Consider the following 27,931-nt stretch of genomic DNA (forward strand, 5'->3'; position numbering starts at 1 on the left):
TTTTTACAGAATCTTTTAAAAACATAGTCATTTATTTTATACTTCAATATGCTAATTTAAGGGTATTTTTTAGGTAAAGTTTTTTATTATGCTAAAGTTTGATTTCCCTTCTAGCTAGTGGATAAATTTTACTTATATTTCTTGAATTAGAATGTGAGTTATATATTAAAAATATGTAGATATTTATGTAGTCTTTTAAGATTATGTTAATATCAATAATTATGGAGCTATAGAAATGGATTATTAATATTTATAGATCATCTTCTTCCCTTTGTTTCTAAAATAACTTCCTTTTTAGTGAATCATTTTCATAGTCTAGGGAGAGAAACTACCCTCTCGAGAGAAGCAGCTGTGATTTCTGTAATAAAAAATCATTGGTTTCATTGAAAAATCCTATCTTTGAAATAGAGGATGCAATTTGATTCATTTTGTGACTGTAGCTGTGTTCAAATTAGAATCTTTCTAATGATTGAACTTGGCTTACTAAAAGATTCTTCTTTCCCAGACACATCAACAAATAGTGTGAAATCTTTCTTAGAAAAAAATGTAAGAGCCCTAATGGCTATATTTTATGCACAAATCTCAAAGTACTGAATTCATGACATCTGACTTAAGTAACACCCACAAAGTGCTTAAAGGAGTGAATCTCCACTTTCATATATGCCTCACTTTGAAAGGCTTCAGCTAAAGGTTGAAGATTTCCAGGCTCTTCTCCATTTAAAACTGCTGGCTGTACAAAAGAGAAAATAAGATTCAGTTCCATCTCTCTGTGCTGAAAAGATTGTGAATTTTTCTTGGAGAAATTGTATGGTCTTTAAGTAAGTAATCAGCCTCTATTGAACTCCATAAACAAGTAGAAAGCATATGCTGAACTCGGGGTTTTAAGCTCAGAATTCAGAGCATATGAATTGCCTTACCACTTTCGTCCTGGGGCTGGGGGATCTTAGAATAGGGCCTAGTGTTTGGTCATTCCCAAACTATCCCAAGTAAAAGGCTCTTTATGAAATGACTATGAGAAGAAATGATACTATACTGTATTAAATGTAATATCTCTTACATGATGCTGACTTGTCCCTTTATCAACATTAGCTCATTAAGTTTCTTGCTATCTTTGTTCATTTATTAGTGACTGATGTGACATAGCAATTTGAGGAGAATCTGAGAGTTCCAAAGGCAGTAACACATTAGTCAGTTCATTGGACAATACACAGGGGGAAAGTACCTAGCCTCCAATCAGTTTCCTTTTAAGTACTTAAAGAAGAAAAAGTAAAATTTAATTCTCAGAAATAAACATTCATTGATTAAATGCTTATCATTTCCTCTATAGGATGGCTTCGGTTCTTAATTTTAGTGAAAAAATTCTTACATGTCAATTGCTGAAGAGCATTGTTTTTCTCTTTAGCTAGCTCAGGAAGCTGTGAGTTGCTTTGCCCATGGCTAAGAACATTACAGTTGAAACTGAGTATTAGTAGTTAGTCATTACAATTACCTTGTCTTTTGTAGTAGTTTAAATGAGTTTTGGCGATAGCATCTCAGAGAATCACATACTGTTGAATACTGGGTGATAAAATTTTCATGTTATTAGTTTGTTTTCAAATCACAACTTTATTATTAATGAAATTGTGCCTTATTTAAAAGTAATAAAATGACATTTCTCATTAGAACTGTAGGAGAAAAAAAAACTGCCTCCTAGAAAATATTACTATAGCTTTTATGAACTTGCTTCCCACTTTATATGGTTATCACAGTGGCTAGTAAATGATAATTAGGTTACTGGTTCCACACAGAGTATTTTATAAATATTCAATCTAGTCGGAAAAGATATTTCTTTTTAGATACTTTAGAGGAATAAGAGGGAAATAGAAATTTTCCTGGTTGTTCTATAACCACAATGATGCTTTGTTGCTTATGACTTTATATTTTAGGTTAGTACTTAACTGCATGTTGACAGCTAACATATTTGAGGACATTACACTCTTAATTAAATATAAGAAAGATTAATAATACATTGGCAACATTGATAACCAGTAAAATGTTCTGACTGGTTCTTCTTGAGAATGGCGTTTTATGTGACCTGAAAAAGGAAAGAAAGCTTCTAGGAGTAGGAGGGCAGAAGAAAAGAAGAGCATTTGGGGAAGATGTGAGGGCAGAGAAAAATGGCAAAGACATTAAACCTAATTCTTTGTAAGTCAAGTACATTTTAACTCATAGGAACCTGTTTCTTCCCCTGTGCTTGAAAGACGAAAATGTTCCCTCTCTGCCTTAATTTTGAAAACATCCTATAATAGAGGAGGTAGTGGTTACCTTTGTTATATGGCAAATGAATCAAGGAAATAGCTTTCACAGAGAAGGCACATTTCCAGTTGTGGAAGCAGGATTATGCAAAAGGGATAAATAAGCCCAGTATATTCCAAAAGTAGTGATATATGCATGGGGAAGTGATAGAAGAGGATGTAACTGGCAGCTGAGTGATGAAGGAAACCACTGCATTGAGGTCATTAGTGTGTAGGAAGTAGGGGAGTCAAAGACAGATTTTAGCAGGGCAATGGTATGATCAGATTTATGTATTTTAAATACTGCTCTGGTGGAAGTAGATAGACGTATGCCTCACTTAGCAGTTGTAGTAAAAACTATCTTGTTTCCCATCTTATTTTGCTTCCTTTGACTAATGTGCCACTGTCTGTCCTGGAGTCAGTTTTCCTACCACAGTTTTAACCCTGAAGTGAAGTTGGTTATATTCAAGGAGATCAGCATAGGATCTTACCCAGAGGAGGCAATAGGTCAGGAAATCAACACAGAATGTTTGGACTTCAGTTCGTTCCAACCCCTACAGTTGGACGAGGTTTGAATGGAATCTGAGGAACTGCACCAATATGCTACAATTTATTTCTGATCCTTTCTTCTGGACATTTGATTGTAATTCTTGCAGCTTTTATTTATTGGTAAGTTTGTGTATCATTTGTAAATGCCATGTGTGCTACACATGTAGCTACAGTGTTTCATTTGTAATCCTAAACTCTTAGAACAATTAGAAATATAGTTGTACCCTAGTAGGATCCATTTTGGGTATTTATACTAGTGCATCATTATGTGAAAAGGTAACATAATATTTTATGAAATAAGTTTTAAGTGAAAATACTTACGTAAAAGCATCATAACATTCAAAACTTGTTTGGGAAATGTAGACTACTTTTATTTGAACTTGAATTTCCATTCAGCTGCCGATATCATTGGGCTATGAGAGTCTAGTATAACCTGCTGTTGTTTTTTGTTAGTATTATAGAGGTTCAAAAGTGATTCCAAATCTGGGATACAGTGCAGGCTTTGCAGATTAAGATATTGATTTCAAATAAATAGGTTTTGAGGGGATAATATATAGGGAATTTATAAAAGAACAAAGGAGAAAATATACCCATTTTGTGATACTGAAAATTCTAGAACAAAATTCTGACCTTACAGAATTTCATCTACAAATTCAAAGACACACATGTGGAGTGTAGCTGTTTCCTTTATTTTCCTTTTTTGTCTCTTATTCATTCATTCATTCATTCATTCATTCATTCATTCATTCATTCACTTTTGACTTTCAACCCTAACAGTCAAACTGTATCCCATTCTTGTTTCAAATGGCATATGGGCTAAAAATTATTTTTTACATTTTATAAAGAAATTCAAAGAACAGTATTTTGACATGTGAAAATTATAGTATAAAATTCCAGGGTTAGTATTTGTAACTAGGGTTTTATTTGAACCTAGGTTCATGCTCAGTTACATATGTTCAGTGACTAATTACACGCTACAATGGAAGAGATTAATAGTGTGACAGAGACTATCATTTGCAAAATTGAAAGTATTTGCCACTTATTCTATCTAGTTAAGTTTCTATTGTTGTGATATGATGCCATTACCAAACGCAACTTGGGGAGGAAAAGGTTTATGTCTTTGGCTTACATATCCTGATTCACAGTCCATTGAGGGATGCCAAGACAGAAAGTCAAAGCATGAACCTGGAGGCAGGAACTGAAGCACAGACCATGGAGCAACACTGTGTACTGGCTTGTTCTTCATGGGTTGTTCACCCTGCTTTATTATATAACCCAGGACCACCTTCCCAGGGCATCACCTATGGTGTGCTGGGCCTTTCATATCAATCATTAATGTCCTACAGACTTGCCTACAGGCAATCTGATAAAGGCATTTCCTTAATCAGGGTTCTTCTTCTCAGATAACTACAATTTATGTCAAGTTAACAAAAAACCCACCAGGATACTGTTCTTCTCCTTTTTGTTCACAATTCTCAATGTAAGTTTTGCAAAACACAGACAGCAATAGCCACATTGTATTGGCTAAATGTTATGCTGCCTTGAAATTTTCTTCATAGATGAATTAACCTTTACTGGAAGTTTTAGGGAAAGAACAAAGTGTATTAAGGTCTTTGCCAAGGTATAACACATGACCTCTAGTCCAAGTTTTAATAGAATCCTCATTCTCACTTGAAACTCCAATGATCACAGTCTTTATTTTCTTTATACCTACTGGCATTCTGGTCTTTGGGGCTCCCACAAGAATCATTCATTAATTTCTCTTTACAGCATTCTTTTCTACCCATCTTCCAACTTTTCCAAATCCCTCCAATAAGCTGATTCCAAAGGCATCTGAGCCACAACATCTGGTAGTCATAGCATTACTACATTTTTGTGGTACCAGTTTTCTTGATTATGCTTTTCATTGTGATGACAAATACATTAGAAAAACAAGGCAGGAAAGACACATTAATGAGCAGGGTTTCAGAGGTTTCATCCCATCAAGGTAGGAAGGTGTATGTGTGTGTGGTGGAGCAGAGTATCTTCCTTTATTATGGCCAGGAAGCAGAGATAATTAGTGGGCTTTCTCCCTTTCCCACTGTCATTCCATCTGGACCCCCAGCTTATGGAATAGTTGTGTGCACATTCAGGCTAGGTTTTCCTGTTTAATCCTCTCTGGAAACCCCCTCACAGGCAGACCGAGGGCTCTGCTTTACTAATCTGTGTAGTTCTCAACTCAATCAAGTTGACAGTCAACATTAACCATCACAAGTAGATTTATTTGTTAATGCAGTCTTCCAAGAAACATTTTACATGAATTATGGGTAAAAGAGAGGATATTTACTCTAAAAACAAAGGGTTTGTGGTTCAGCAGATGATTCTGGTTGAGACATGGAGGCTGCCTTGAAACAGGATTGTTAGGTGGGGGAGGAGATTGGCTTGTTCTCTTTGACTACACAAGTTAGGTAGGGAACCAGTTGTTAGATACCATAAGGTAACAAATAGCAGTGTTGTACAAGGAAAGGCGTTCCTGTTGTTCAGAGTTGGAATAGCTAGGCTTAGAAGGTAGCAAGTACTCTGACTTTGGATGGTCAGGCTGCATGACTCATTAGCAAGGATCTAGTACTGGGGACTCATGATCAACCTAAAAAAATTTTAATGTTAACCCCTTTCTAATTTTGAGTCTAAGATTTTTATGAAGTGACAATCTGTATAAAGGGGTTTCCGAGCACAAAATGCACATTTAATTGTGTCCTGCTAAAAAATTGTCAGTTAAATTACATGAAAACCTTCAAGTTTTTTTGCTGAATTGTTTATAACTTAGCCTTAGCCATTGCTGTTACCTTGTGTATGATTTGCCAAGTTGGCTTCTATTAAACAGTATTTCAGAACCAGAAAAATGTTTTGTGCTGAAATAGATTTGGGGCATGCTGACATTGAATCTTGCCACCAAGACTTCCAATCTACATTAGAATGCTAACAGCTCTGAGAAGTCCTGCCATGGAGAAGTTTGTTTGCCCCTTTGAATTTCCCACACATGTGAACACAGAATACTTAAAACATTTCCCACAGCTTTCAACACAGCAGAATAGTTTCTCAATTTGTCATTTTTTTATTGTCTTCTGTCGCCCTTAATTGCTTTGGCATCTCTTTTTCTGACTCCCCTGTGTTATTTCTTCTTTTTCTAAATTCATTCCTAAATCAAGAGTGGGGAATTGGTGAAAGAGGTAATTAGACTACAGAATTACAGAAGTTGACACTCCATGAGCCATTCCCTTCACCTCAGAAAAACAGGAAGCTACATTGGAAGACAAGAAACAGAGAAATTTAAGAGAACAAAAGTGCTTGTCCTTTCTTTGATGCCTTTCTGTAGAGTTTGTTTTTCTGTGTTTGGAGTAGTTAGAGATAGGTTCAGGGAATGAAGGTGAGAGTTTATTATTGTAGTTTATTTTGAATCATTTTGAGATATTCTATTTCCTTATATTTAAGATTGTCTGAAAGTATTAGTATTTGTCCCTGAATCATTCATATGAACCATGACTATACATCTAATGATATCTGCAGTCACAGGCAGCTATTACTTATTGAGAATAATAATAGCCAGAGGATACAGCTTAATGATTCAAGAATCAGCTTTATAGAAAGAATCTATGTAGTCTCCCTAGAAACCAAGGATCAGATCTCATCAGGGTCAACTTAGCCCTTTCTATAATAGATAAATTGAATAACATGCTGTTTAATTTGTATGTGTATGCATTATTGAATAAAACTATGAAGAATATTTGGTCTGCATATTAAACGTATCACCATTACTTTGGTAAGTAATGAAAATTACAGTGTTATTGTTATCAGTTTATTTAACCTTCGGTAATTATGGACGTCACCAAGAAACTGGTGCTACATAAGATTGTTTTTAATTGGAAAACACAAATTTGTTAATGTTCAATATCATTCTGGCTAGGTTCTCTTTTATTTTCTGTTTCTTTGGTGGCTTGAATTAGAGAGTAGAAAATGTTTGGATAGTTGATAATATATCCGATTCAACATTTCCTGTGTTGTGTGTCAGTTTTCTAGGTCTTACTTAGAAAGATAAAACTGTGTTTCAAAAAAAACACTTGCCATTTCTTACAACTTTATAAATTTCTCAAGACCTAAATGCTTATTTTGAAAATTTGGAAATACAGATATGTATAAAGAAGAAAATATTAGGTACTAGTTTAGCTACATGAGTTGCTGTGGCAAAAGCTCTTTCGAACTTTGGTACAAATGCATCCTCTACGGAACAAACAGACCCCATTTTTAAAAGAAAAAAATCACCACTGATCCTACTTTCAGAGCTAGCTGGTAGTAACTACTAGTTAGCATTCCATCAGCTACTTCTAGTGTCTGTATCTCTTATTACCAAGTACCCAAAATTAAGTTTCTAGGATTTCCCTGCTTTCAGTGTTCTAAATACTTTCTTGAAATATTTTACATATCTCTTTATTATAATAAGTGTCTAAGAATGGGATTGTTAAGACAGAGGATGTGAAATTTAAAAAAATATTTCTTTGCTATTTCCAATTCATTTTTTTTGAAAGGTAGTGCATTAGTTTGCTGCTCAATGCTATCACATAATACCACAGACTTGATAGGATAGACAACACTTCTTTTTTGTTGTCTTGTTCTGGAGACTGGAATCCAAGATTAAGGTGCCAACAAGGGTAGTCTGTTGGATAGATGGCAACCTTTTGCACATGATGAGGTGATGGGAGAATTAGTACCCTATCCTCTTTGGACTCATTCAACTTTAATTATTGCCATAAATCACCCCTCTCTAAATATAGTCAGAAGATGGCATTGAACGTCTTGGATCCTCTAAATATGAGAGTTTGGGCTTTAATAGATGGATTTTGGGGAGAAAGCTTAGTTTATAATAAGCAACATTGCCATTCAACATCAATGAATGAACATTCTCATTTACATCTTACTGAAATAAGTATACATGCTACACCTATATAAGCACAAAGCATGGACACTATGAAAATGGTAGAAATGGCATTGTTTTTCTCCCAGTTCTTTAAGCCTTGGTTTCAGAGATCAAATTGTTTTTGTATGTGTGTATGCATGCACACATGTTGTAGACAGGTTGGACAAGTGCTTTACCACTGAACTACATGATCAGCTCTTGAAACTTAAAAAAAAAAATCTTGTACCAGGGATGGAGAGTTGAAACAGTGGACAATAGCACTGGCTGTTCTTCCAGGGGAGTTGGATCCAGTTCTCAGAACCCACATGGTAGGGTGGTTCATAACTGTCTATAATTCCAGTTCCAAGGAATTTGGTGCTCTCTTCTGGTGTATCAGGCACACATGTTGTGTACAAACATACATGCAAGCAAACACTCATAGACATAAAATAAAAATAGATCCTTAAATTTTTTTTGAAATTATGCTGAGTTTTTATTCTCATACTTTGATCATTTTTCTTTTTCTTGAGTTTGTTTTTAATTGCCAGAAAGATATATTTTGATTTGAATGTTTAACTGTTTCATGTTTTGTCAGGCATTTCTTCTTACTCAGAAAAGAAATCATATATTTAAACATTGTTTATCCTTTGGCATTAATCCATTATTTACCTTTAAATACAGCAAAGTGTAAAGGGTTAATAATAAATGAGTTTCCATATTAATGAATTATATGTTTAATGCTCACCATACCTTCATAAAATCTGTTTATAGTTTGAATGCATTGATTTGCTGGCAGTAAAATATAGTAGTGGCAAGGTTAATGCAAAAATCTTTTCAGATAGTGTTTACTCTGAATTAGCAAGTCCAGCCCTGATTCCCAGAACTTAAATCCCATAAGATGTGTGGCAAGAGACTTCTGTTGGCTAAGAAGCTTTGGGAACAGCTGCATCTTATATCCCTGCCTAGTGGTTCATGGTGAGCATCAGGAGCTGGAAGGTTCCATAAAGCCTTATAAAAAAGAAATCTGTTTTAGCAAACTGCAACCAACCAAAATGCAGAGTTGGGGAGCCCAGTCTCAGTGGCTACATCTACAAAATACTCTCACACCTAAGGCTCAGGGAACATTGCAAAAGAGGGAGCAGCAAGATTGTAAGAGCCAGAGGGTCAGGGAGCTTTCTGTGAGACTGTGTCTCCTAGGAATGTTGGAAGTTACAGCCATGAGCTGAACAAGGAAAACAACAATGGACATGACAAAGTGGACAGGGTAAAGCCAACAAGGCCTCAATCCTACACAAAGAACTACAGGCATCCAAGAAAAGCCGAAGGGGGAGAGGTGGGGAAGAGCACAGTAATTGGCTTTCCAGTGCCAATGGTCAGCCTTGAAAACAAAGAGCAGGTTATAATTAAGAGTATGTATGCATGTAATAACAGTGAAAAAGAGGTCATGGATTGAAAGAGAGCAAGGAGGGGTACATGGAAGGGTTTAGAGGGAGGAAAAGGGAGAGGGAAATGATGTAATTGTCCTATAAAAATATATTATAAAACATATCTCAAAAAGAAAAAGAAAAAAAAAGGAAATCTGTTTTAATTTGTATGACCTCCATGTTTCCAAAACCTATTTTAGCCGTACAATATTCATTTATTCTTTGTTTGATTTACATTAACATTTATTCTGAAGCATTTATGGAGTAACAGGAAGTTATAAGGTAATGTACAGGGAGATGAAATTCACCCTTCACACAGTTCTCCTCAGTGGTAACAACTTGAGTAGCTATAGTGTAACATTGCAATATGAAAATTCACATTATTATAATCCATAGAACTTGTTGCGATATCATCTGTACAGGCATTGTGTGTGTGTGTGTGTGTGTGTGTGTGTGTGTGTGTGTGTGTGTGGCTGATGTAGTGTTACCATTTGAAGATTTGTGGAACCACTGTTTTCACAAGAGTCACTTGCACTATCTCTAGCCACACCCATTCTGCTAGTCTCTGTAGCATTTGGCAACCATTGACCTGTTCTCCACGTCTGTGATTCTGTCCTTTTAAAGGTGTTCTATATCCACGCAGGGTGGCATATGCCCGATATCCTAGAACTAAGGAGACTGAGACAGGAAGATTGCTGCAAATTCAAAGCTAGCCTGATTACACAGTGAATTCCAGTCTAGCACCATGCCTCAAAAACATATTATATAAGCGGAAGCACACTAGGCATAAACTTTGTGATTGGATTTTTCACTCAGAATAATTCTCTGGACTCCATGATGTTTTGTATATCATTTGTTCCTTCCCCTTTATTGTTGTGTAGTGTTCCACAATAAAATGGAGCAGCAGCTTGTTTAACCTGTCATCCATTGAATGACACTTAGTCCCTCCTCCTATTAAAACCCTGTACCCTAGAACAAATGGTGTTCTAAAGAATACTGGTTTGGTGAGGGGATGGAGAAAAAACTACAAATTTTGGAAACTTTCTTCTACAGAAATGATACAGTTAATGAAGTATCTTATCTTAAAGGATCGAATAAGTTTTAGAAATTAAGTTCTTTATTCTTTTGTTTAGGAATTCCAGAGACGCTGTAACACTTTAATTTCATTGATTGAAAAAGAAAATATGGAAATTGAGGAAAGAGAGAGAGCAGAAAAGAAGAAACGGGCAACTAAAACTCCAATGGTAAAATTTTCAGCATTTTCCTAACTTTTAGGTAGATTTCCCTTTTTTTACATCTTTACAAACGTTTATACTGTGTTTAATGCCATAATGATACCCGTTACCAAGCTGGGTTTTATGAACTGCTAATTGGTTTTAGACAGAAGAAAAATCACACCACAAACATATTTCCTTTTTGTTTGAAGAACTTGTGGTTAGAAACTCCCTGTTACAGGACTCCATATTTAAGAAATCCCTCACAAATCTAAGCAGAAGCATAATGCAAGCGAGATCATATGAATTGAGGCTAGGTCGCCACGAGAGTAGGGAAGGTTTAGAGTTGGGATGGGATGGTGTGGAGATTGAAACCTGGAGTTCTTAGTTGATCAAATAAGTCGTTTGATCTTTGTGGAACTGTGTGTGTAAATGGGAACCCTGATCAGACAAGAAAGCTTTTTTTTGACAATAAGTTAACTGCTGGATAAAAATGTGATTTTAATCCTGTCTGGTTGCTGTGTATATCTATGATTCAAAATGTTCTTTAGAAGATCATCCTGTTTGAGTGTGCTAAGTAGACCACCATATTTTATCAAATCTAAGATGCTTTCTGTTGTGAGACACAGCATTTTTGTGCCACTGAGAGATATGATGCCAAGTATCATCTGTTATCAGTTGTAAGATACATCCTGATGTCAGAGATGCTAAAAGGGGAAAATGTGCATCATTGAAGATATGAAATATGGTGTGTTAACATCTATCTTAAGGTTATAAAATAACACTCATACATAAAAATTTCCCCAGAAATTTAAATATTAAGTAGTTCTTTAAGATAAGAGTACATTTATAAGCCATGTGTAAGTAGATACTTGATGACTATTTTTGATGGATATTTTATGTCTTTTCATAAAAAGAAACACCTTTAAAAGTTATTTTACATTGGGTTACATAGTTTGTTGGGCTATGTAGAACATTAACTGTGAGTGTAACACTGAAGTGAATATTCATGTTAAAATTTCTTTAATGCATTTACATCCTAGATGTAACATTGTTGGGCCATTTAAAAGTGTGCATATTGGAGCAGAACATTAAATCTGTTTCCATTTTAGTCACAGAAAAGAAAAGCAGAGTCAGCTACTGAGAGCTCTGGAAAGAAGGATGTCAAGAAGGTGAAATCCTAAAGCCTAGAAATAAAGTTTTAAATGGGAAACTGCTATTTTCTTGTTCCCATCTTCAAATGCTAATTACCAGTTCCAGTGTATTCATGGTACTCTAAGGAAAAAAAATCTCTTTGGTTTTGATTTCTTGCCTATTTTATATATTTTACAATACTTTCTACCTAAAATGTGTAGCTTTCTATTTTATGCTTTCTAGTATTTTGTGTACTGTATTTTGTGCATTTCATGTCTTCATCAAATTCTTCTCAGTCCTTGTTTTTTGAAGCTTGTGCTGAGGTTTTAGCTTTTCTATGTTTTATATGCCGCTGCTTTGAAAGAGAACCTAGAGTCTATAGCTGTATTACTGTTGTTTCCGACTTTAAATTTATATGGCTGTGGAAAAACGAATTAAAATGATTTGAGGAGAAAGACCTTTTCATTTCTTTGTTGCTTTCTTTTCTACTGAGTCTGGCTTCTATGTGTTACTGCATCCTATGATTAGCATAATAATTGTTTCTTTGAGGTCATCTCAATATTTTTTTCCTAAAGAAATAAAGGGTGAGAAAAGAAAGATATTAAAAAAGCCTAATATTTGATACTGTGCTTGCTGTCAGTATGCGTTACATTTAAATTATTCTCTAAATATGCAAGTGGGAAAATATAATAAAGAAATGCCTATAAGAAATGTAATTATTTCCTGTTTTTTGTGCAGTAGAAAGCAATTGTATTTACTGAATTGTACTCCTCACTACTATGTATTTTTGTTGAAAGCTAAAACTTTGCTTGCTGATTTGTGCATGATCTTCTGTTCCATAGAGCCAACACAGAGGACTCTAGGTGTAACACATAGATTTAGTTAAAACGAAATTATGAGATGATGAAATGAGTGTTGTGCATTGCAGAAGAAGACAAGCTGTTTTCATTAGGAATGCAGTTATGCTCAGGTAGCATCCTCAGAGCATCAGGAGTTTTGAACGCCAACAATTTGTTTCTTGCTCACACAACAAATCCTATCTAGGTAGAAAAATAGTATGGGAGGGAATCTGTTCCACAGTCACTCAAGGTTCTACACTGACTGAAGTTCTGCTGTTTTATAATTTAATCGTCTAGGGCCTGCAGTATTTTCATCTGTCACTATAGGAAAAGGATAAGAGAATGGAGAATTTCATATAGGTTCTTTACTGTTTTAGTCCAGAAGTGACACATATCACACCTACTTAGATTACATTGTCCCCAACTAGCCACATAGCCCTGTGTATTTCCAAGAGAATAAGCAAATGTAGAGGAACAAATGGAATGTCCTACATTACTGCCTTCACTAAGTTGGGTTATGACCCCCAAATTGCAATCTAGAGCTATTAAGCTTCAACTCAGATTTTGGGATTTTCTACTCAAGTGAGTTGAAAAGCTCCCATTAGTCACCGGACCTGGAGAAAAACGATACCTGGAAGAAATTTACTGATGCCCTCAAGTTTTTTTCACTAGAGAAACACGTGTTTTTTTTGGGGGGGGTAGTGTGAAGAGTGAAGATGAAGGGTGGGAGCATGCACAGTTGGAAATTCAAGTCTTTACTTCTTATCCTTTCTCTGTTAACTGGAAGTGGTTAATGGCTGAGCTCTATGAGTCTGCTATAAGGGAGAGAATTTGCAGGTAAGTTCCTCAAGCTTTTCATGAGTCTCTTTCCTTGATGCATAGCATGACTCTTAAGGTTCTTCTTTGGACCAAAGAGTTGTACCATCCAGCTCTCGAAGACTGTCAATGAAATCTTGAGATGTCATCCTTAGAAACTTGTGAAATGGTTTTATGTAAGAGCTGGAAACCACACACTATAGATGGTGAAACACGTCTTTTGTATGTAAAGATAGGCAGTTGCATTACCTAATCTAGTCTTCTAAGAAGACCACCTATACAGTGATCATGGGATGATGGCACAGTGTAAGTGATGTCATTTTGAGGGTACAAGATGCCCTAAGTCTGACTGTGAGACTCTTTTTGGTTGCCAAATTTTTACAGAGAAATTAAACTGGCATAGAAGATTTAAAAATTCCAGGAAAGAAATAACATTTCAAACAAGAAATCTAGAATTATGGGATCATATCCCTAGAGCTGGCTGCCATGTTGCAGAGAGAAAAAAATGATAGACAGTTTATCACATCAGCTGCTTGAAGGCCAGAGGAAGAGGATCAGAATGCCGCATATTTGTATGGAATTTTGTAAGAGCATAATGACTCCGCACTCTGCTCTCTAGCAACACCATTCTAATTGATGGCACTGAAATCTGGCCCAACCTGATCCTCTGTTTGGAAAGTGTGCAACAGGGAAATGGGGTAAAGAAACTGGGACTCTGAGGAGTCACCTTCACTCAACCTGTACTCAATCTGTGTTGAAGATACGGGGTGATTTGGCCTCCCAATAACAGCAAGGATTCTACAGAATCCCTCATAAAGTATCCATCTTAATCTTGGGCCTTAATTTCCTTATATTCAAATGATGGTGCTATGTCATCACCCTCTCATTGTCACTATTTGTATCTCTTTGGTGCACAGTCTGATTACATAATTTTTCTATGAAAAATGTTCACAAAAATTTATCCTTTGAGACCCTCTGTGTAAGACAGTTTATTGAGTAGAATATTTGTGGCTACATTGCTTGCTATGATAAATGTTTTGGTTTGAAAAGCTTCTATTCAATTGGTGGAATTATGCACTATTATCAAAATAAAATGGCATTTCCCCAAGTTTTGTCAAAGGTTTGTAATTGTGGCCTAATTGTTTCTCCTCTTAGCAGTAGTTAAGATTCCCTGCCTGGTGTCCAGGCCTGTGATTGGTGCTTAAATCCACATTGCTTTCTATCCATGTGTTTTTACCAGCTCCAAAACCCCTCAACTTGCCACCAGATCACTTACCACTTTGCTACTCCTCAGTGTATGTTTTCTCAGGTCAACTTTTTCTTTTGCTTGTTCATATTCCCACTTCTTTTACTGGGTTTAGTTGTGTAGCTCAGGCTTTCCTCCAACTTATGTCCCTACTCTTTCAGCATCCCTTGTGCTAGGATTACCCACTATGTGTGCCAGAATTGCTGTCTTAGGCTTTACTTCTGAGAAAATTCACAATAAGACATCTTACATGCATTGATCTTCTTTGATCTTAGTGAATTCATGAAAAGGTAGAGTAAGGAAAGTAATGACCAGATCCTGAATCACAGATCTGTTCTTATAAGCACTGTACTCTGAGAAAAAGTTAGTAGGTGGTATGACTGGATTGGGACTGGTACATCATATTGGGTGCTAATTTACCTCCATTGACAAAATTTCTCATATTACCAATATCTATAATATTACTAGGTATGGGTTACAAGATACCCAATGGTTTGGAAAAGCCAAAGCTGGTGTCCAGGCTAGTTGTTCATTAAGGTAATTGGACCAGGTCTTGGCCTTTCTTACTGTGGTATGGTGTATAAACAGCACAGAAGTATTGTGACACCTGACCTTTTTTATCTATTGATCTGGTGGATTAATCATTTGCTTTTCTGTTGGGAAAAATTATTCAGGCTATTATAGTCAGAGCCAACCTAAATTTTAAAATTGGTTTTAAACCTTGCTTTCCATATTTCCTCCAAGGCCTGCCTTTTGCATCTTTGTTTTTTCCCTGTCACATAGATATTATAATTCAATAATATGCTAGACTAGTGAATGATGTGGCCTACTTTTGAGGGTCTCTGTACAGCTATAGTATGCTGATACTAAACACTGGACATCTCACTGTTTAACTCACATCATAAATACAGTTTTGAATTAATGTATCTCCTTCAATAGTGGAGACAAAACTTGCTTGCTATATCTAAGAGAACAGGTCTTTGCATAAGGTCCATCTTTACTAGACTATTTGGTATGTTACTAATCAGTGACTTTGGCACCTTAGTTATTTCTGTTTGTTTTGTGGTAGCCATTTAGTTTGGTATTAGCAATCAGCATTGCCAGAATATGACCATTAGTATTTCTTTTACTAAGATTTCCATGGCATTCTACCTGCTGCTTCCTGGCATGTGTTAGCTATATTGTTTACAACTGAGTAAATGGTATCCATTAATTACAATTAAGTTTGATATCTGAGTGTATCTTTCTGAGTATATCCCCTACTCTTTTCATATGTCTTTTTTGGTTTCTAAGATCTCAAGCTTTCTTCTTTTTCTCCATTTCCTAATTCTTTTCTGGTTTGTCTCATCACTTCTAAAACTGAAACATCCCCTGGACAGACATTTTTGCTCATTTAATATATCCTGCAGCTACTGCTTGCTAATCAAGGGTCTTTAAGTATGTCTAAGCCTACCCAATTCTCAAAGCAAAAGCATTCTGGGTCCCAGCCATTATTTACTGTCTTTCTTGCTTTGGTCTTGTTTATTCTTTCACTAAGTTTCTTCCTCATCTCAATCCATGAACAATCTCCCTTTTCTATGTAGTAAATGCAGAGCTTAATCCATCTTGGTACTGAACTCACTCTACCTCCCTTCAGTGGTTTCACTTAGACTTTGAAATCCATAACCATTAGACACTCGGCCAAGATTCTTGGTCAAGAAGAAATTATAAGGACTCTGTTGTCAACTGGATAGTCTTTGCAGTTCACTAGAGGCTGTTTCTTGGTCTTCTCTTCAGAAATGTGAAGATTAAGGGTTGTCCAATGTCCAAATTGAAACCAACATATTCTGGGGAAAGGATTCAGAAGACTGTAAAAGTCCATGACACCCCAGGATTTTATCACACTGTCAGTTTTTCCTTATCTCTGAGCATAGTTTAAAGGAGAGCAAGAAGAACAACCTGAATTTGCCATCTAGTTAGCTGCCTGAGTACACGAACCTTATGATCTAATACACCAATGTGTGAGAGACACTTATTTTATTTATGTGAGAGATAGTTAGCTTATATGGAACCTTATTGCTTTTCCAGGTTGAAGTCATGGCCAAACCAATCTTAACTTCTAAACTGCATGTTTTCACAAAAACTAGCACCTGTCAGCTACACACAGGAGATTACATCCTAGAATTTCAGCACCGGTGATTCACGTATGATGGCTGTCTATTCTCTGTAACCTTATTTTCCAAATTCAGTGCCAGGGAAAATATTTGCTGTTTTCTTCTTAGATCAAGTATGTGGTATGGATGGAGATGAGTTTCAGATGTTGTTAAGGGTTAAATCATGGTGATAATCAGCCAGGGAATATTTGAGTTCTGCGTTAGTCCTACCATCCATTTGTATTCCACATGGGATGCATGTGCCCAAAGGGTGACACAAGAAGCACATATATTTTACTAAGTGGGACATTAGCCCAAAACCGTAGTTCAGCACTCTACTGATCTAGTCTTTATCATAAGGGGGCTTAGGAGAGAGGCAACTTGGAACTCAAAACTGAAACAGGATGAGTGGTTGAGTATTTCCTTTAAACCAAAAATCAACTTTCAGGATTTGCTGTTCCAGCAAGAAAAGTAGTCACAGCTACCATCCCAGAAAAGAGCCATCCTATCTATATAGGGTTGCTTATATTCTCAAGGTTCTATACACTACAAATTGTTCTTCTTCAGTGCCCAAAGATATTACCAATCATTTCAGTACTCTTCTCCTGCTTAGAGGGTAGCTAGAGAGTGTATCAGAGAGGATCTTTAAAGTTGTGCCTTTGGAATCAATGTGGTCACCATGTTTAGACTGCTCAGATTCTGTAATGGGGTCAGTTCCTACAGCTCATGGTTGATTATGTGTTCACATGTGACTAGAACATTGAGTAACAGAAAGTATGACAAGAGGTGCTATGATACATAAGCCCAACACCTAGGATTTAATCCAGGGCTTTGTACATGCTCAGCAAGTGCTCTACCACTGAGTTACACCCACAGCCCCAAACTTCATAACTTGTGGTGAGAACGCTATTCTCTGCATGAGATTTCTTACTACCTACTGGTGTGTGTGTGTGTGTGTGTGTGTGTGTGTGTGTGTGTGTGTGTGTGTGTTGGTAAGACTCATTGAACTTGAGTCCTTGAGAACAATGGTTTGGAGTCTTCTGAGAGATGGCAACGACTTCTGGTCACTACACAAGTAGAAAACGAGCACCTTTACTTTACTTTTTTGCTTTTTTAAATTAATTTTTAAAATTTATTTTACATACCAACCACAGTTTCCTCTCCCTCCTCTCCTCCAGTTCCCTCCTCCAACTCCTTTCTACCCCTACCCCCATCCATTCTTCACAAAGGGTAAGGCCTCCCATTGGAGTTAACAAAGCATGGCATACCAAGTTGAGGCAGCATCAAGCTCCTCCCCGCCCTGCATTAAGGCTGAGCAAGGCATCCCACCTTGGAGAATGGGTTCCAAAAAGCCAGCTCACGTACCACGGACAGATCCTGGTACCACTGCTAGGCCCCACAAACAGACCAAGCTACACAACTGTTGTTCACATGCAGAGGGCCTAGGTTGGTCCCATGAAGGCTCCCCAACTGCTTGGTCTAGAGTCTGTGAGCTCCCACGAGCTCAGGTCAGCTGTCTCTGTGGGTTCCCCCATCATGATCTGACACCTGTTGCTCATGTAATTCTCCTCCCTCTCTTCAACTGGACTCCAGGAGCTCTGCCTAGTGCTTGGCTGTGGATCTCTGCATCTGCTTCCATCAGTTACTGGATGATGGCTCTATGATGACAATTAGGGTCGTCACCAATCTGATTATAGGAGAAGGCCAGTTCAGGCACCCTCTCCACTATTGCTAGGAGTCTAATCTGGGGTCATCCTTGTGGATTCCTGGCACCAAGTTTCTCCATAACACCATAATGTCTCCCTCTATGAAGATATCTCTTTCATTGCTGTCTTTCCCCATCCCTCCCCCAACTCAACCATCCCAATCCCTCATGTTTCCATTCCCCATTCCACCCCCTTTACCCCCTACCCCCAGTTTACTCAAGAGATCTCATCTGTTTCCCCTTCCTGGGGCCCTCCCTGCATCCCTCTTACGGCCCTCCTTGTTACCTAGCTTCTCTGGGGCTGTGGCTTGTAGCCGGTTATCCTTTGACAAGCTCATTTTATAAGCTACAATAAACACATCTGCTGCCCTTTGAATATGCCTGGGCTTTAAAATAGATTGTTTTGTAGTATTTTAAAAAAGCACTCTAAACTATACACGCATAATTTTCATGGCATACTTTTTCCCCTGTGGTAATATCCCCCCCGCCCCCCGCCAGTGCTAGGTAAGTGCTATGAAATGAGGAGCTGCATTGGATCTGACCCCTGGGACTGGAACCTGGGATTGTGTTGCAGGAGGAAGGGGTTTGGCCTTGCTATGCTGAAAGCAAACATTCTGAGTTGTATTCACAATTGTTAACCAGAGGCTTTGACAAGAGCTGTATCCGATTGTGTTGCGTAGCAAACCACCCTAAAACCTAGTGCCTCAAAACAACACTATTTACCTTGCAATTGGGTTAGGTGGGCAGTTTGGGTTAAACACAGTATCTCATGTGTTCAGTTGCTTAAGTTGTCAAATCCCTGCTTATGCAGCCAAAGAAATACTTATCAGCTGAAATGGGGTATTACACGAAGCTCCAAATAAAGTTGAATTATTACAACTCAAGTGGGCTGTATTTTGAGCGGAGGAAAATGCAAAATGCAGAACAAAAATGTCCCTGTAGTCATAAGGGCAGAGTCAAAACTAGGCTCTCCTATTTTGTCTGAGCAGGCCCTGAGGTCCAGAGATGATGGCCCTACTACTCTATTACTGCTGTCGCCAGGCCAGCACCCAGGTAATCCTTTTTGAGGCATGAGACTTCCCACTCTGGTATCCAAGGTGTTTACTTCAAAACAAGCTTTCACACCTCCCCATGTCTGCCACCCAAATTGTTACGGTCTGCAATCCCTTGATTGTCATTTTGTTGTTGCTATTGCTGCTGCTTCATTGTCGCCCGTTATAACTAAATCGATGTGTTCGGGGCCAAATGTCCCTCTCATCTCACTGGCCCCCAAGTGAGATTCTTCCGGAGGCCACCGTTGAGCACAGGTGCTGTAGCAAAGTCAGCTCTTCAGAGACACTAATCTTGTGGAGTATGCCACCTCATAGACAAAGGGGCTGCGGCAAGGACTGGATCGTTGCTGCCTTTTCTTTCTTTTTTGAGATTTTTTTCCTTTTATTCTTTTCTCATACATTACATCCTGACCAGTTTCCCTTCCCCCCACTCATCCTAGTCTGCCCCCACACCTCCCCCCCCCCCCCCCCCCCGCTCCAGATCCACTCCCCCACTGCCATTCCTTCACTTACTGTTATTTGATAATCACAAGCTCTGCTGTGCTGTATGCCCTGGCCAAAGCCACCTCTGTCCACCCTGATGAACGTTGCTGCTTTTGCCACTCATTCAAATGACTTACACATCTGTCATTCATGCATCTCTTTGTTCTTTCATGCATTAATTTCCAACTTGACCTTAGATTAGGCCTCTTAAAAGAAGTTGTGGCTACGACCACTTATCCCACAAAATGCTTTCCAAGCTTTGAAGCCACAGAGAGGAACTGTTTGTCTCAGTTTCATGTTTCTATTTGTCTGTGTTTCTCATTGGTTGTCTCTGTATACTTAAATGTAGACAACATTGGTTGTCTGAGTATACTCTGTATACTCAGATGCTTAAAGTAAATGGTGCCCCCTGCAGACATTCTAGTAATTTACTTGGACTACATAAAGAAAGTGGGTATTAGAAGGATCTCAGGCATCAGGAATATAGACAGGTAATCATAGGTAACATGATTATATATATATATATTTCCCTGTCATTGCCTTTCTCTCCTTGTATTTCTATCTATATATGTCTAATAGCTTAAGGCAGTTGTTCTCAACCTTCCTAATACTGTGGCCTTTTAATACAGTTCCTCATATTTTGGAGACTCCCCCACCCTAAAATTATTTTTTTGCTACTTCATAACTGTACATTTGCTACTGTTATGAATCATAATGTAAATATCTGATATGCAGAATATCTGATATGTGACCCCCAAAGGGGTCACAACCCACAGGTTGGTTTAATTTGGGGGCCCATGGTTTTAGAGTGTTAGAGTCTATGACCATCATGGAGGAGAACATGGCAACAGGCGGGCAGGCATGGCCCTGAAGCAGTAGATGAGCGCTTACATGTTGAGACAACAATCACAAGGTAAAGAGAGAGAGGTATTTGGGGATGTATTGGACTTTTGCAACATCAGCCTTCTCAAACAATGCCATACCCCCTACTCTATCACAAATAATTCCACTAACTGGGACACAAGTATTCAAATATATGAGCCTATGGGACCATTTTCATTCAAGCCATCATGGGTACTGAATCCACCTTAGGGATGATGGTCAGGATGGCTTTGTGGAGGTAGTAATGTCTGAGTTAAACATCAGATAACTAATAGAGCAATCCTAACAAGGATGGTAGTTGTGGATAGAGAATAGTATGTTTTATGTAGAAATATGCCAGGCAAAAGAATTTGACTCAACTGTTAGTGGAGTGAATATTTAAAGCATCTATCTTCCTTCCCTAGTACTTTACATGAGTATGCCTCTGACAAAGAACTACCCATCTTCACCTTTGCCTTAAGGGACAGCCTAACAATTTTATTTCTTGGAATTCCATGTTGAGTAATACATTTTGATTCTACTGTATTATAATTTGCCATGTTTCTTCTGACCTCACGGTATATTTTTGTAAACCTTTGCCCTTATTTCTAACTGCTAGGATTTTCAAATTCTGAGTAGGAGAATCATACAGGTAGAGACTATCTCCTCCTATGTAAGGCCACTATAGATAAGTGGCTCTGCGGACTTGGCTATATGTACGACAGAGGCCACAATATATGGCTAAAGGGTGAAACAATATAATATAAAACGTCATTATAAGCAACAGGCTGCAGGAAAATAGTGTAATGTCAGGCCACTGTTGACACCTCCCTCAAGTCTGTTTCTTGCCAATTAGTTCACTAAGAATCTCCCCAATGCAATAACAATGTTGGCTTTGCCCAACCCCATTCAGTTGTTGCACCTTAACCACAAAACCTGTCTTTCAGGAGAAAGACAAACCAGTTTCATTTAGAAGCAATGCCAAAGGAACGTGTTAAAAGCTGTCTGTCAGGTGCAATGTCTATAATCATTTAAGGGACAGCTCCATAGTTCCAGTTTTCTAGGCTTGCCAGTTCCTGGAGTAAACATTACATCATGTAGCTACTTGGAGCTGGATAATTATCAGCTGGAGGCAATAAGCCTTATTGTATTGCAGAGAAGTGAATTCTTCATCAGTATTTCTGAGAAACTGGGGAGTATGCCTTGCAGGGGTGTTGCCTCTGAGGTGCTCAAAGGGCAGAAGCAGTCTGCTTCTAGGAATTTTGGTACCCTGGGCAAAGCCAGCTTAGAGATTTGGTTCTCAATTTGCATTTTTATTCAGAACACCTGGATGACTTGTTTAAACTGTGACTGCTGAAGTTCACCCTCAGCACTTCCAAATCAGTGGGAATTTGCATTCCTGACAAATTCCCAGGTAGTGTTCATGTTGTTGAGCAACTATATCTTGAGAATCAAATGGATGTTGCCTTGGATCAGGCCTTTGGTGGCTGAGGAGAAGTGAGTGTTTACTGTATTGTTGGTAAGTTCCATCCAGAAGAAATTCGGTAGGTTGGCTGCTACTTGCATTTCTCTGAAGCCTTCATTTGCTAAACCCCAGACAGGTCCCTTGAGTTCTGGTCCTCTTGGCAGCTGGTGGCCACTCTTCCCCGTGTGCTGATTGTTGGAGCTGCAGCTACTTTTATAATTAACTGCTGCCACTTGGGGAGATCTCCAGCTCTTGTCATCCACTGTGTATTTAGCAACACTATTGTCAGCACTTCTCTTGCTAGGAAAGGACTAACCTCTATGGACATCAGTCTCTTCATATTTCCTAACTCAAATTCCCAAGACTAGGGATGTGGTCAGCTGATCACGTTATCTTTCTGAACCAGCCACTTAAGTCTGATTCTAATTGTCAGTCCATCCTGAATTTCACAGTGGCTAGTACAGACCAGACTCATATGGTAAACAACAGAGCTCACTAGGCAGTAGGTACGAAGAGTAGTTGGACCAAGGGTTGGTGTTTTGAAAGTAGTAATGGACATTTTGAGTACTAGATTGACTGGCAGGGTTAATTTTTCAGATGGAATCCAACATAGTGATGGTTTTAATAATGTTAAAAATATAATGTACTATTGAACTTAACATCAATTACAATATAATACTGACAATTATTTAATAACTGATCTAAGTTTCAAGTGATCTGATCCATTCCTGCAACTCTGAATAACTTATGAATAGCCAGGAACTACAGATTTGTTTGTGTTCTGCCTTAGGGCTAAGGTTAGCTTCCATTTTGATTTGCTGATTTCTGTGTCATACCAATTACTAAATATTTTGAATGCCACTCCCATGACTTAGATAGAAAGAAGATCCAAAACTACATTGCAAAGAAAAATACTCATATTCATAAAATATGTTCTATGCATAGTTCTTTTGGTATAGTTGTAATCGATGTATTTAATGCTTTGGCTGATTTTTTTCTAAAGCAATTTTAGCATTTCCTATTTTAATTAAGCATTCACCATTACAGTTGTAAGAAAAAAGTACAAGAGGAGAAATCATGTGTTGAAATTGTTTTAAACTGATAATCTTTACTTAGGTTCATTATCTTTTGCCTGAAAAATAAAATTTGGCCCTAAATTGGATTGATGAGACTGTATGTGGATCAATATGACATTTCAACAAAGCTGAGCTAAGGAAAAAATTCTTCTATTCTTTACAGAGAAGAACAGATTTCACAGCAGAAACAAATCTATTAGAATGTTCTACAGGACTGTAATGGAAAACAACATCAGAGTAAACCAAATATTGTTGAAAGTTTTTATTCCTAGAAGGGATTCTATATGATGTGCAATGTCTGGCCACAGTGGTATGCAAAATGGCTGATTGAAGGATTCAATAAATAATCATGTCCCCAAATGGGTATATAATGATTCCTTGGACACACAATCCTTTGAAACAATGTAGAATTTATCAACCAACACAGAAGAGTATATGACATAAACTATTGCACTCAACTTCAGCAGAACATCATCATGGTGGGTATATTTTCTAGAAGTTGAAATATATTTACTAAAAGGAGCTACATTTTGTAGATCCCATTTAAAGAACACAGACTTTAGGAAATAAAAGGGAGCAAAGAACATTACTTAATACTTGTCTTTTGTTGCTGACCCTTTCAGTGCATAAAGTGACAAAATGTACAACTCAGATTTATTAAAATAACAAAGCATGACTATAAAGCAACATATGTACTTGTGTGTGATGTGGGAAATTAGGTTCATTAATTAATTTACAGTGATAAGTTCTGCTGGTTCCTGTTCCTGGAGGTGAAGTAGACCAGTGAATAGATTCTCTACCAGATGCCCAGAAATACACTCCTACTTCCCATATTCCTGTTAAGTGTCAGAAACAAGAGAGAGGCATCAAATATAGATTCAGTACTGCTTTGGGTAATGCAACTACTCTGGGCTTTTTTGTACTTTTTCGCTTTGTTGGTATGTGGGGTTGATACATTATCTTACCTCTAAGCATTCACATGTCTATCTGTAATGTGTGCATGATATGCTTAGGCTGACATTTAGCTTGTACTTACAGTATGAGTAGAACATTGTTCATCTGACTTGAACAGTGTCTACTCTGATGGGTGTCCATGGTATCCTGGTTATTAACTATTTTGGCTGTCACAACTAAGACTTGATGGGTAGGGTTATTAATAACATAAAATGAGATAGTATATGTGAGGTTTCTGATACATAGCTACTACTCTGAAAATATTTATCTTTATTCTCCCCTACAAGAATTGAAAACATAAATACACACACACACACACACACACACACACACACACACACACACACACATTTCAACCTAAATAAAGAGAAAGAAAAATTTCTAACAATTTACATTTTGATATTAATAGGATAAGGAAACAGTTGGGAGCATCCAACAATTTGACATTATGACATCCTAATCTACAAATGTGTTGGACTGCATTCATAGCTGTCATGGGTGTGGCCCTGAGGCTGTGGGTTGAGCAAGCTTTGTTACATGTTATATTTATTCAGCATCCATTGCATAAACATTAAGTTTTTACTGCATGCCAGGAACTGAGAGCATGCTGGGACTAAACAGATGAAAATTGAATAGTTTTGATATTACAGTCTCCAGAGAAATTCTCCCCCCTCTCTGTTTTCCTCTCCCTTCCCTTCCCCCTTCCCCTCTCTCTTTCCTTCTGCCCTTGTGTGGTGTATGGGCATGCGTGTGTTTGAGTATGTGTGTGTGTGTGTGTGTGTGTACCCATTTGTACAGAAGCAAGAGGAGGATGTTGGGTGTCTTATTCTGTCACTCTCCAAGTTAGTTGTTTGAGATGGGCTCTCTCACTGAACCTGAGCAAGGCTGGTAGCAAGCAAGCCTCAGCAAGCTTCTTGTATCCACCAACACTGCTGCATTTATAGGTACAGATACATATATGCAACACAACCACACTTTTTTCCCCCTGTTGGTGCTTAGGATTTGATTTGAACTTAAATCCTCATGCTTGTGATCTTGCGCACTGAGGCAGTTGCCCAGCCTGTCTCTGATTTTAATCCAAACAACAAACCTATAAGATATTTCTTGCAAATTTATTATAAAGACTTTAGGTAAGTACAGCCTGGCTTAGTTTGGCAGCAGATAGCAGGCTGGATTCCAACTCATTGATGATTACACGTGGTGCTCTTGCGAACTGTTATAACAGAGGTGTTTCCCATATGCTTGTAGTCGGAACAGGAAGATTCTGAGTTTTGCAGAATAAATGGCATTTGGCCAAATGTAGATGCAGGAATTTGTGCAAAGGCAGAGCTATGAAAGAGCTGGGAGATTAGGGAAATTAGAAACATTTAGATAAATTTAAATAAAGAGATGACAATTCTAAATACTAAGAAGATATTATGCATAAATGAATATTTCTTCATTTCTCTAGGAAAAATGCAAAAATAATCCTTGCTAATGTTTTTTAGATTTTCATTTATATTAAAAGCTGTGCTTTCAGTTGATGAGAACACACTGTGTTCTCTCATGTTGTTTGAGGTCACCTATGACTTTCTTACAGGCCTGAGCTTAGACAAAGATCAGTGATCAACAGAGGATAAATGAGTCAGTGAGATGACGTTTATTCAAAAAGATTATTGAACATCTTGCCTCTGAATTATGCATCTGTGTTTCCTTCATAGAACATTAAATCATAGTTATAGGGCTTTGAGAACTTTGGAGACCACTGGCTCTAATCTCATTTAAAAAATGACTTTATTGTTCTTCTAAAATGGTACATGTTCATTATAAAAATTCTAGCAATTCAAAATAAAAAGTGGAAAAAAAATTGAGAGCTAAACTCCCCTAAATCTTTCCATCTTTCTATGAGTACGAAACACAAGGTTATCAGAATTCCATATATATCATTGTATATGTAGACAGGTGATAAGTGAAAGGAACCACTTTTTATGAAATTTGGATCACACTACACATATTTTAATAAAAATGTAATTTTGCTAGGATTTAGTGTAATATGTAAAATAATATAAAATGGAGACATACATTCATTTCCCGGTAGGGATATCAATTTCAGACAGATCCTTTTAAGTTTGAGGAAAAAGTGATGAAAATACTCAAATAGTTGGTGTTCTTATATTTTTTCTTAAAAAGTTTTTTCTTTTTTTGTAAACTTCTTTATTGAGTCTTTGGGGGTTTCACATCATGTACCCCAATTCCGTCCACCTCCTGGTCCCCCCATACCACCCTCATCTCTGTTGCATAATCCCCATGAAAGAAAGCAAAACAAAGTAAGCAAACAAGCAAACAAAACTAAGAACAAATACAACCTTTTTTTTCAATTGTGAATAATATTGATTGATACCCTGTTATGAAAGATGAGGAAATCCCATGTATTTACTTCTCTTTCAATATTATTTTATTTATAAAATGACATATAAAGTTGTAGGAATCATTTATAGTTGTGTTTGCCAGTTAATAAAGGCAAAACTACAGAAACTTAACATGTAAGAGTTTTGTTTTGAACCAGACTTAGTGATACACTCCTTCAATTCCCACCACTTGGGGAACTGAGGCAGGTTGTGTGATTGTGCACTTGAGCCTCACCAGATCACCACTGAACTGTACAGAAGACCATGCCATACAAAGCCAAAAGTAAGCCAAGAATTTAGTCTTTCATGCGAAGCAAACCCAGAGTTCATATTCAAGGCTCCATGACTCGTTAGAGATCCAGATGCTTGTGGCTTCCTGATTTGCCATGATTAGTGTGTGACTTTCATTGTCAAGGTTTCTATGGCTGTTGAAGTTTTACTTATGTCTGTGGTTCACACAAGAAACAAAGATGGAGAAGGTTAAAAACAAGTCATTCCAGCAGTCCCAAATACTTTTTGTGTTTTACTGCTTAGCTTCATTTAGGGGAGATTGCCTGTTGTGTACAGGCCTTGTAAATCTCAATTTCCACAGTTCTTGGTTTTAGTTATATACACATTATTCTCTCACACAATATATCCCTGATGCAATTTCCCCTCCCTCCACTCCTCCCTGTTCTCCCCACCTCTCCTCTCTCCAATATCCATTCCTCCTCCGTTTTCCTTCAGAGAAGAGCAGGCCTCCCAGGGACATCAACCAAGCATGGCATAACAAGTTACAATAAAACTAGGCACAAACCTTCCTATCAGGGCTGGACGAGGCAATTCAGTAGGAGGAAAAGAGTCCCAGAGGCAGGCGAAAGAGTCAGAGACACCACCACTCCCATTGTTAGGAGTGCCACAAAAACACCAAGCTAACAACCATAACATATTTGCAGAGGATCTAGCACAAACCTATGCATGCTTGGTGATTGCTGCTTCAGTTTTAGCTTTATATTTACACAATTTAATATTTGGAAAAACAAGTGAATTTCACTAAAGAGATTAATTTTGATTATCTCTTTCTTGGGTGATTTCATCATCAAAGCAGTTCTTTCCAGAAGGTTCTATTGAAACTATATTACCAAAGTTTTTGATTGCAAGATTTCTCTTAATTGTAGGGCATTGTCTGTCAATTTGTCTCCTGAGGTTCTTTAATTTTTAAAGTGTAGTGACAGTTTCTTGATTTTTGTTGTTTTTGATTGATGTCTTTCTCCTAGAGTTCTTCTTCTTCTCTCTTCAGTCTGACGTTATTACTCTCAGGTCCTAATATACATCAGTCATCCCGTGAGTTCTTTTCACCACAGTCTTTGGATGGATCCACTGGTTCTTAGATCTCAGTGACTTCTTTTTCT

The 27,931-nt window shown here is 37.5% G+C and overlaps 1 protein-coding gene across 17 annotated transcripts in view; it reads left to right on the forward strand.

The window, feature by feature from the left end:
- Positions 1 to 12,240, forward strand: part of Smarca1 (SNF2 related chromatin remodeling ATPase 1) — a 71,829-nt gene extending 59,589 nt beyond the window's left edge. For 12 of the 17 annotated variants that reach the window (XM_076561569.1, XM_076561567.1, XM_076561571.1 and 9 more), the window contains 2 exons: positions 10,310 to 10,420; positions 11,503 to 12,240. In XM_076561569.1, coding sequence (XP_076417684.1) covers positions 10,310 to 10,420; positions 11,503 to 11,574 — 183 coding nt within the window. In that variant the 3' untranslated portion in view covers positions 11,575 to 12,240. Of the gene's footprint in view, positions 1 to 10,309; positions 10,452 to 11,502 lie in introns of all 17 variants that reach the window. The other 5 variants (XM_076561579.1, XM_076561578.1, XM_076561574.1 and 2 more) reach the window with 2 other exon arrangements.
- The last annotated feature ends 15,691 nt before the right edge of the window (positions 12,241 to 27,931 follow it).

Source organism: Peromyscus maniculatus, chromosome X, assembly GCF_049852395.1.
Source record: "Peromyscus maniculatus bairdii isolate BWxNUB_F1_BW_parent chromosome X, HU_Pman_BW_mat_3.1, whole genome shotgun sequence".
Classification (NCBI taxonomy): domain Eukaryota; kingdom Metazoa; phylum Chordata; class Mammalia; order Rodentia; family Cricetidae; genus Peromyscus; species Peromyscus maniculatus.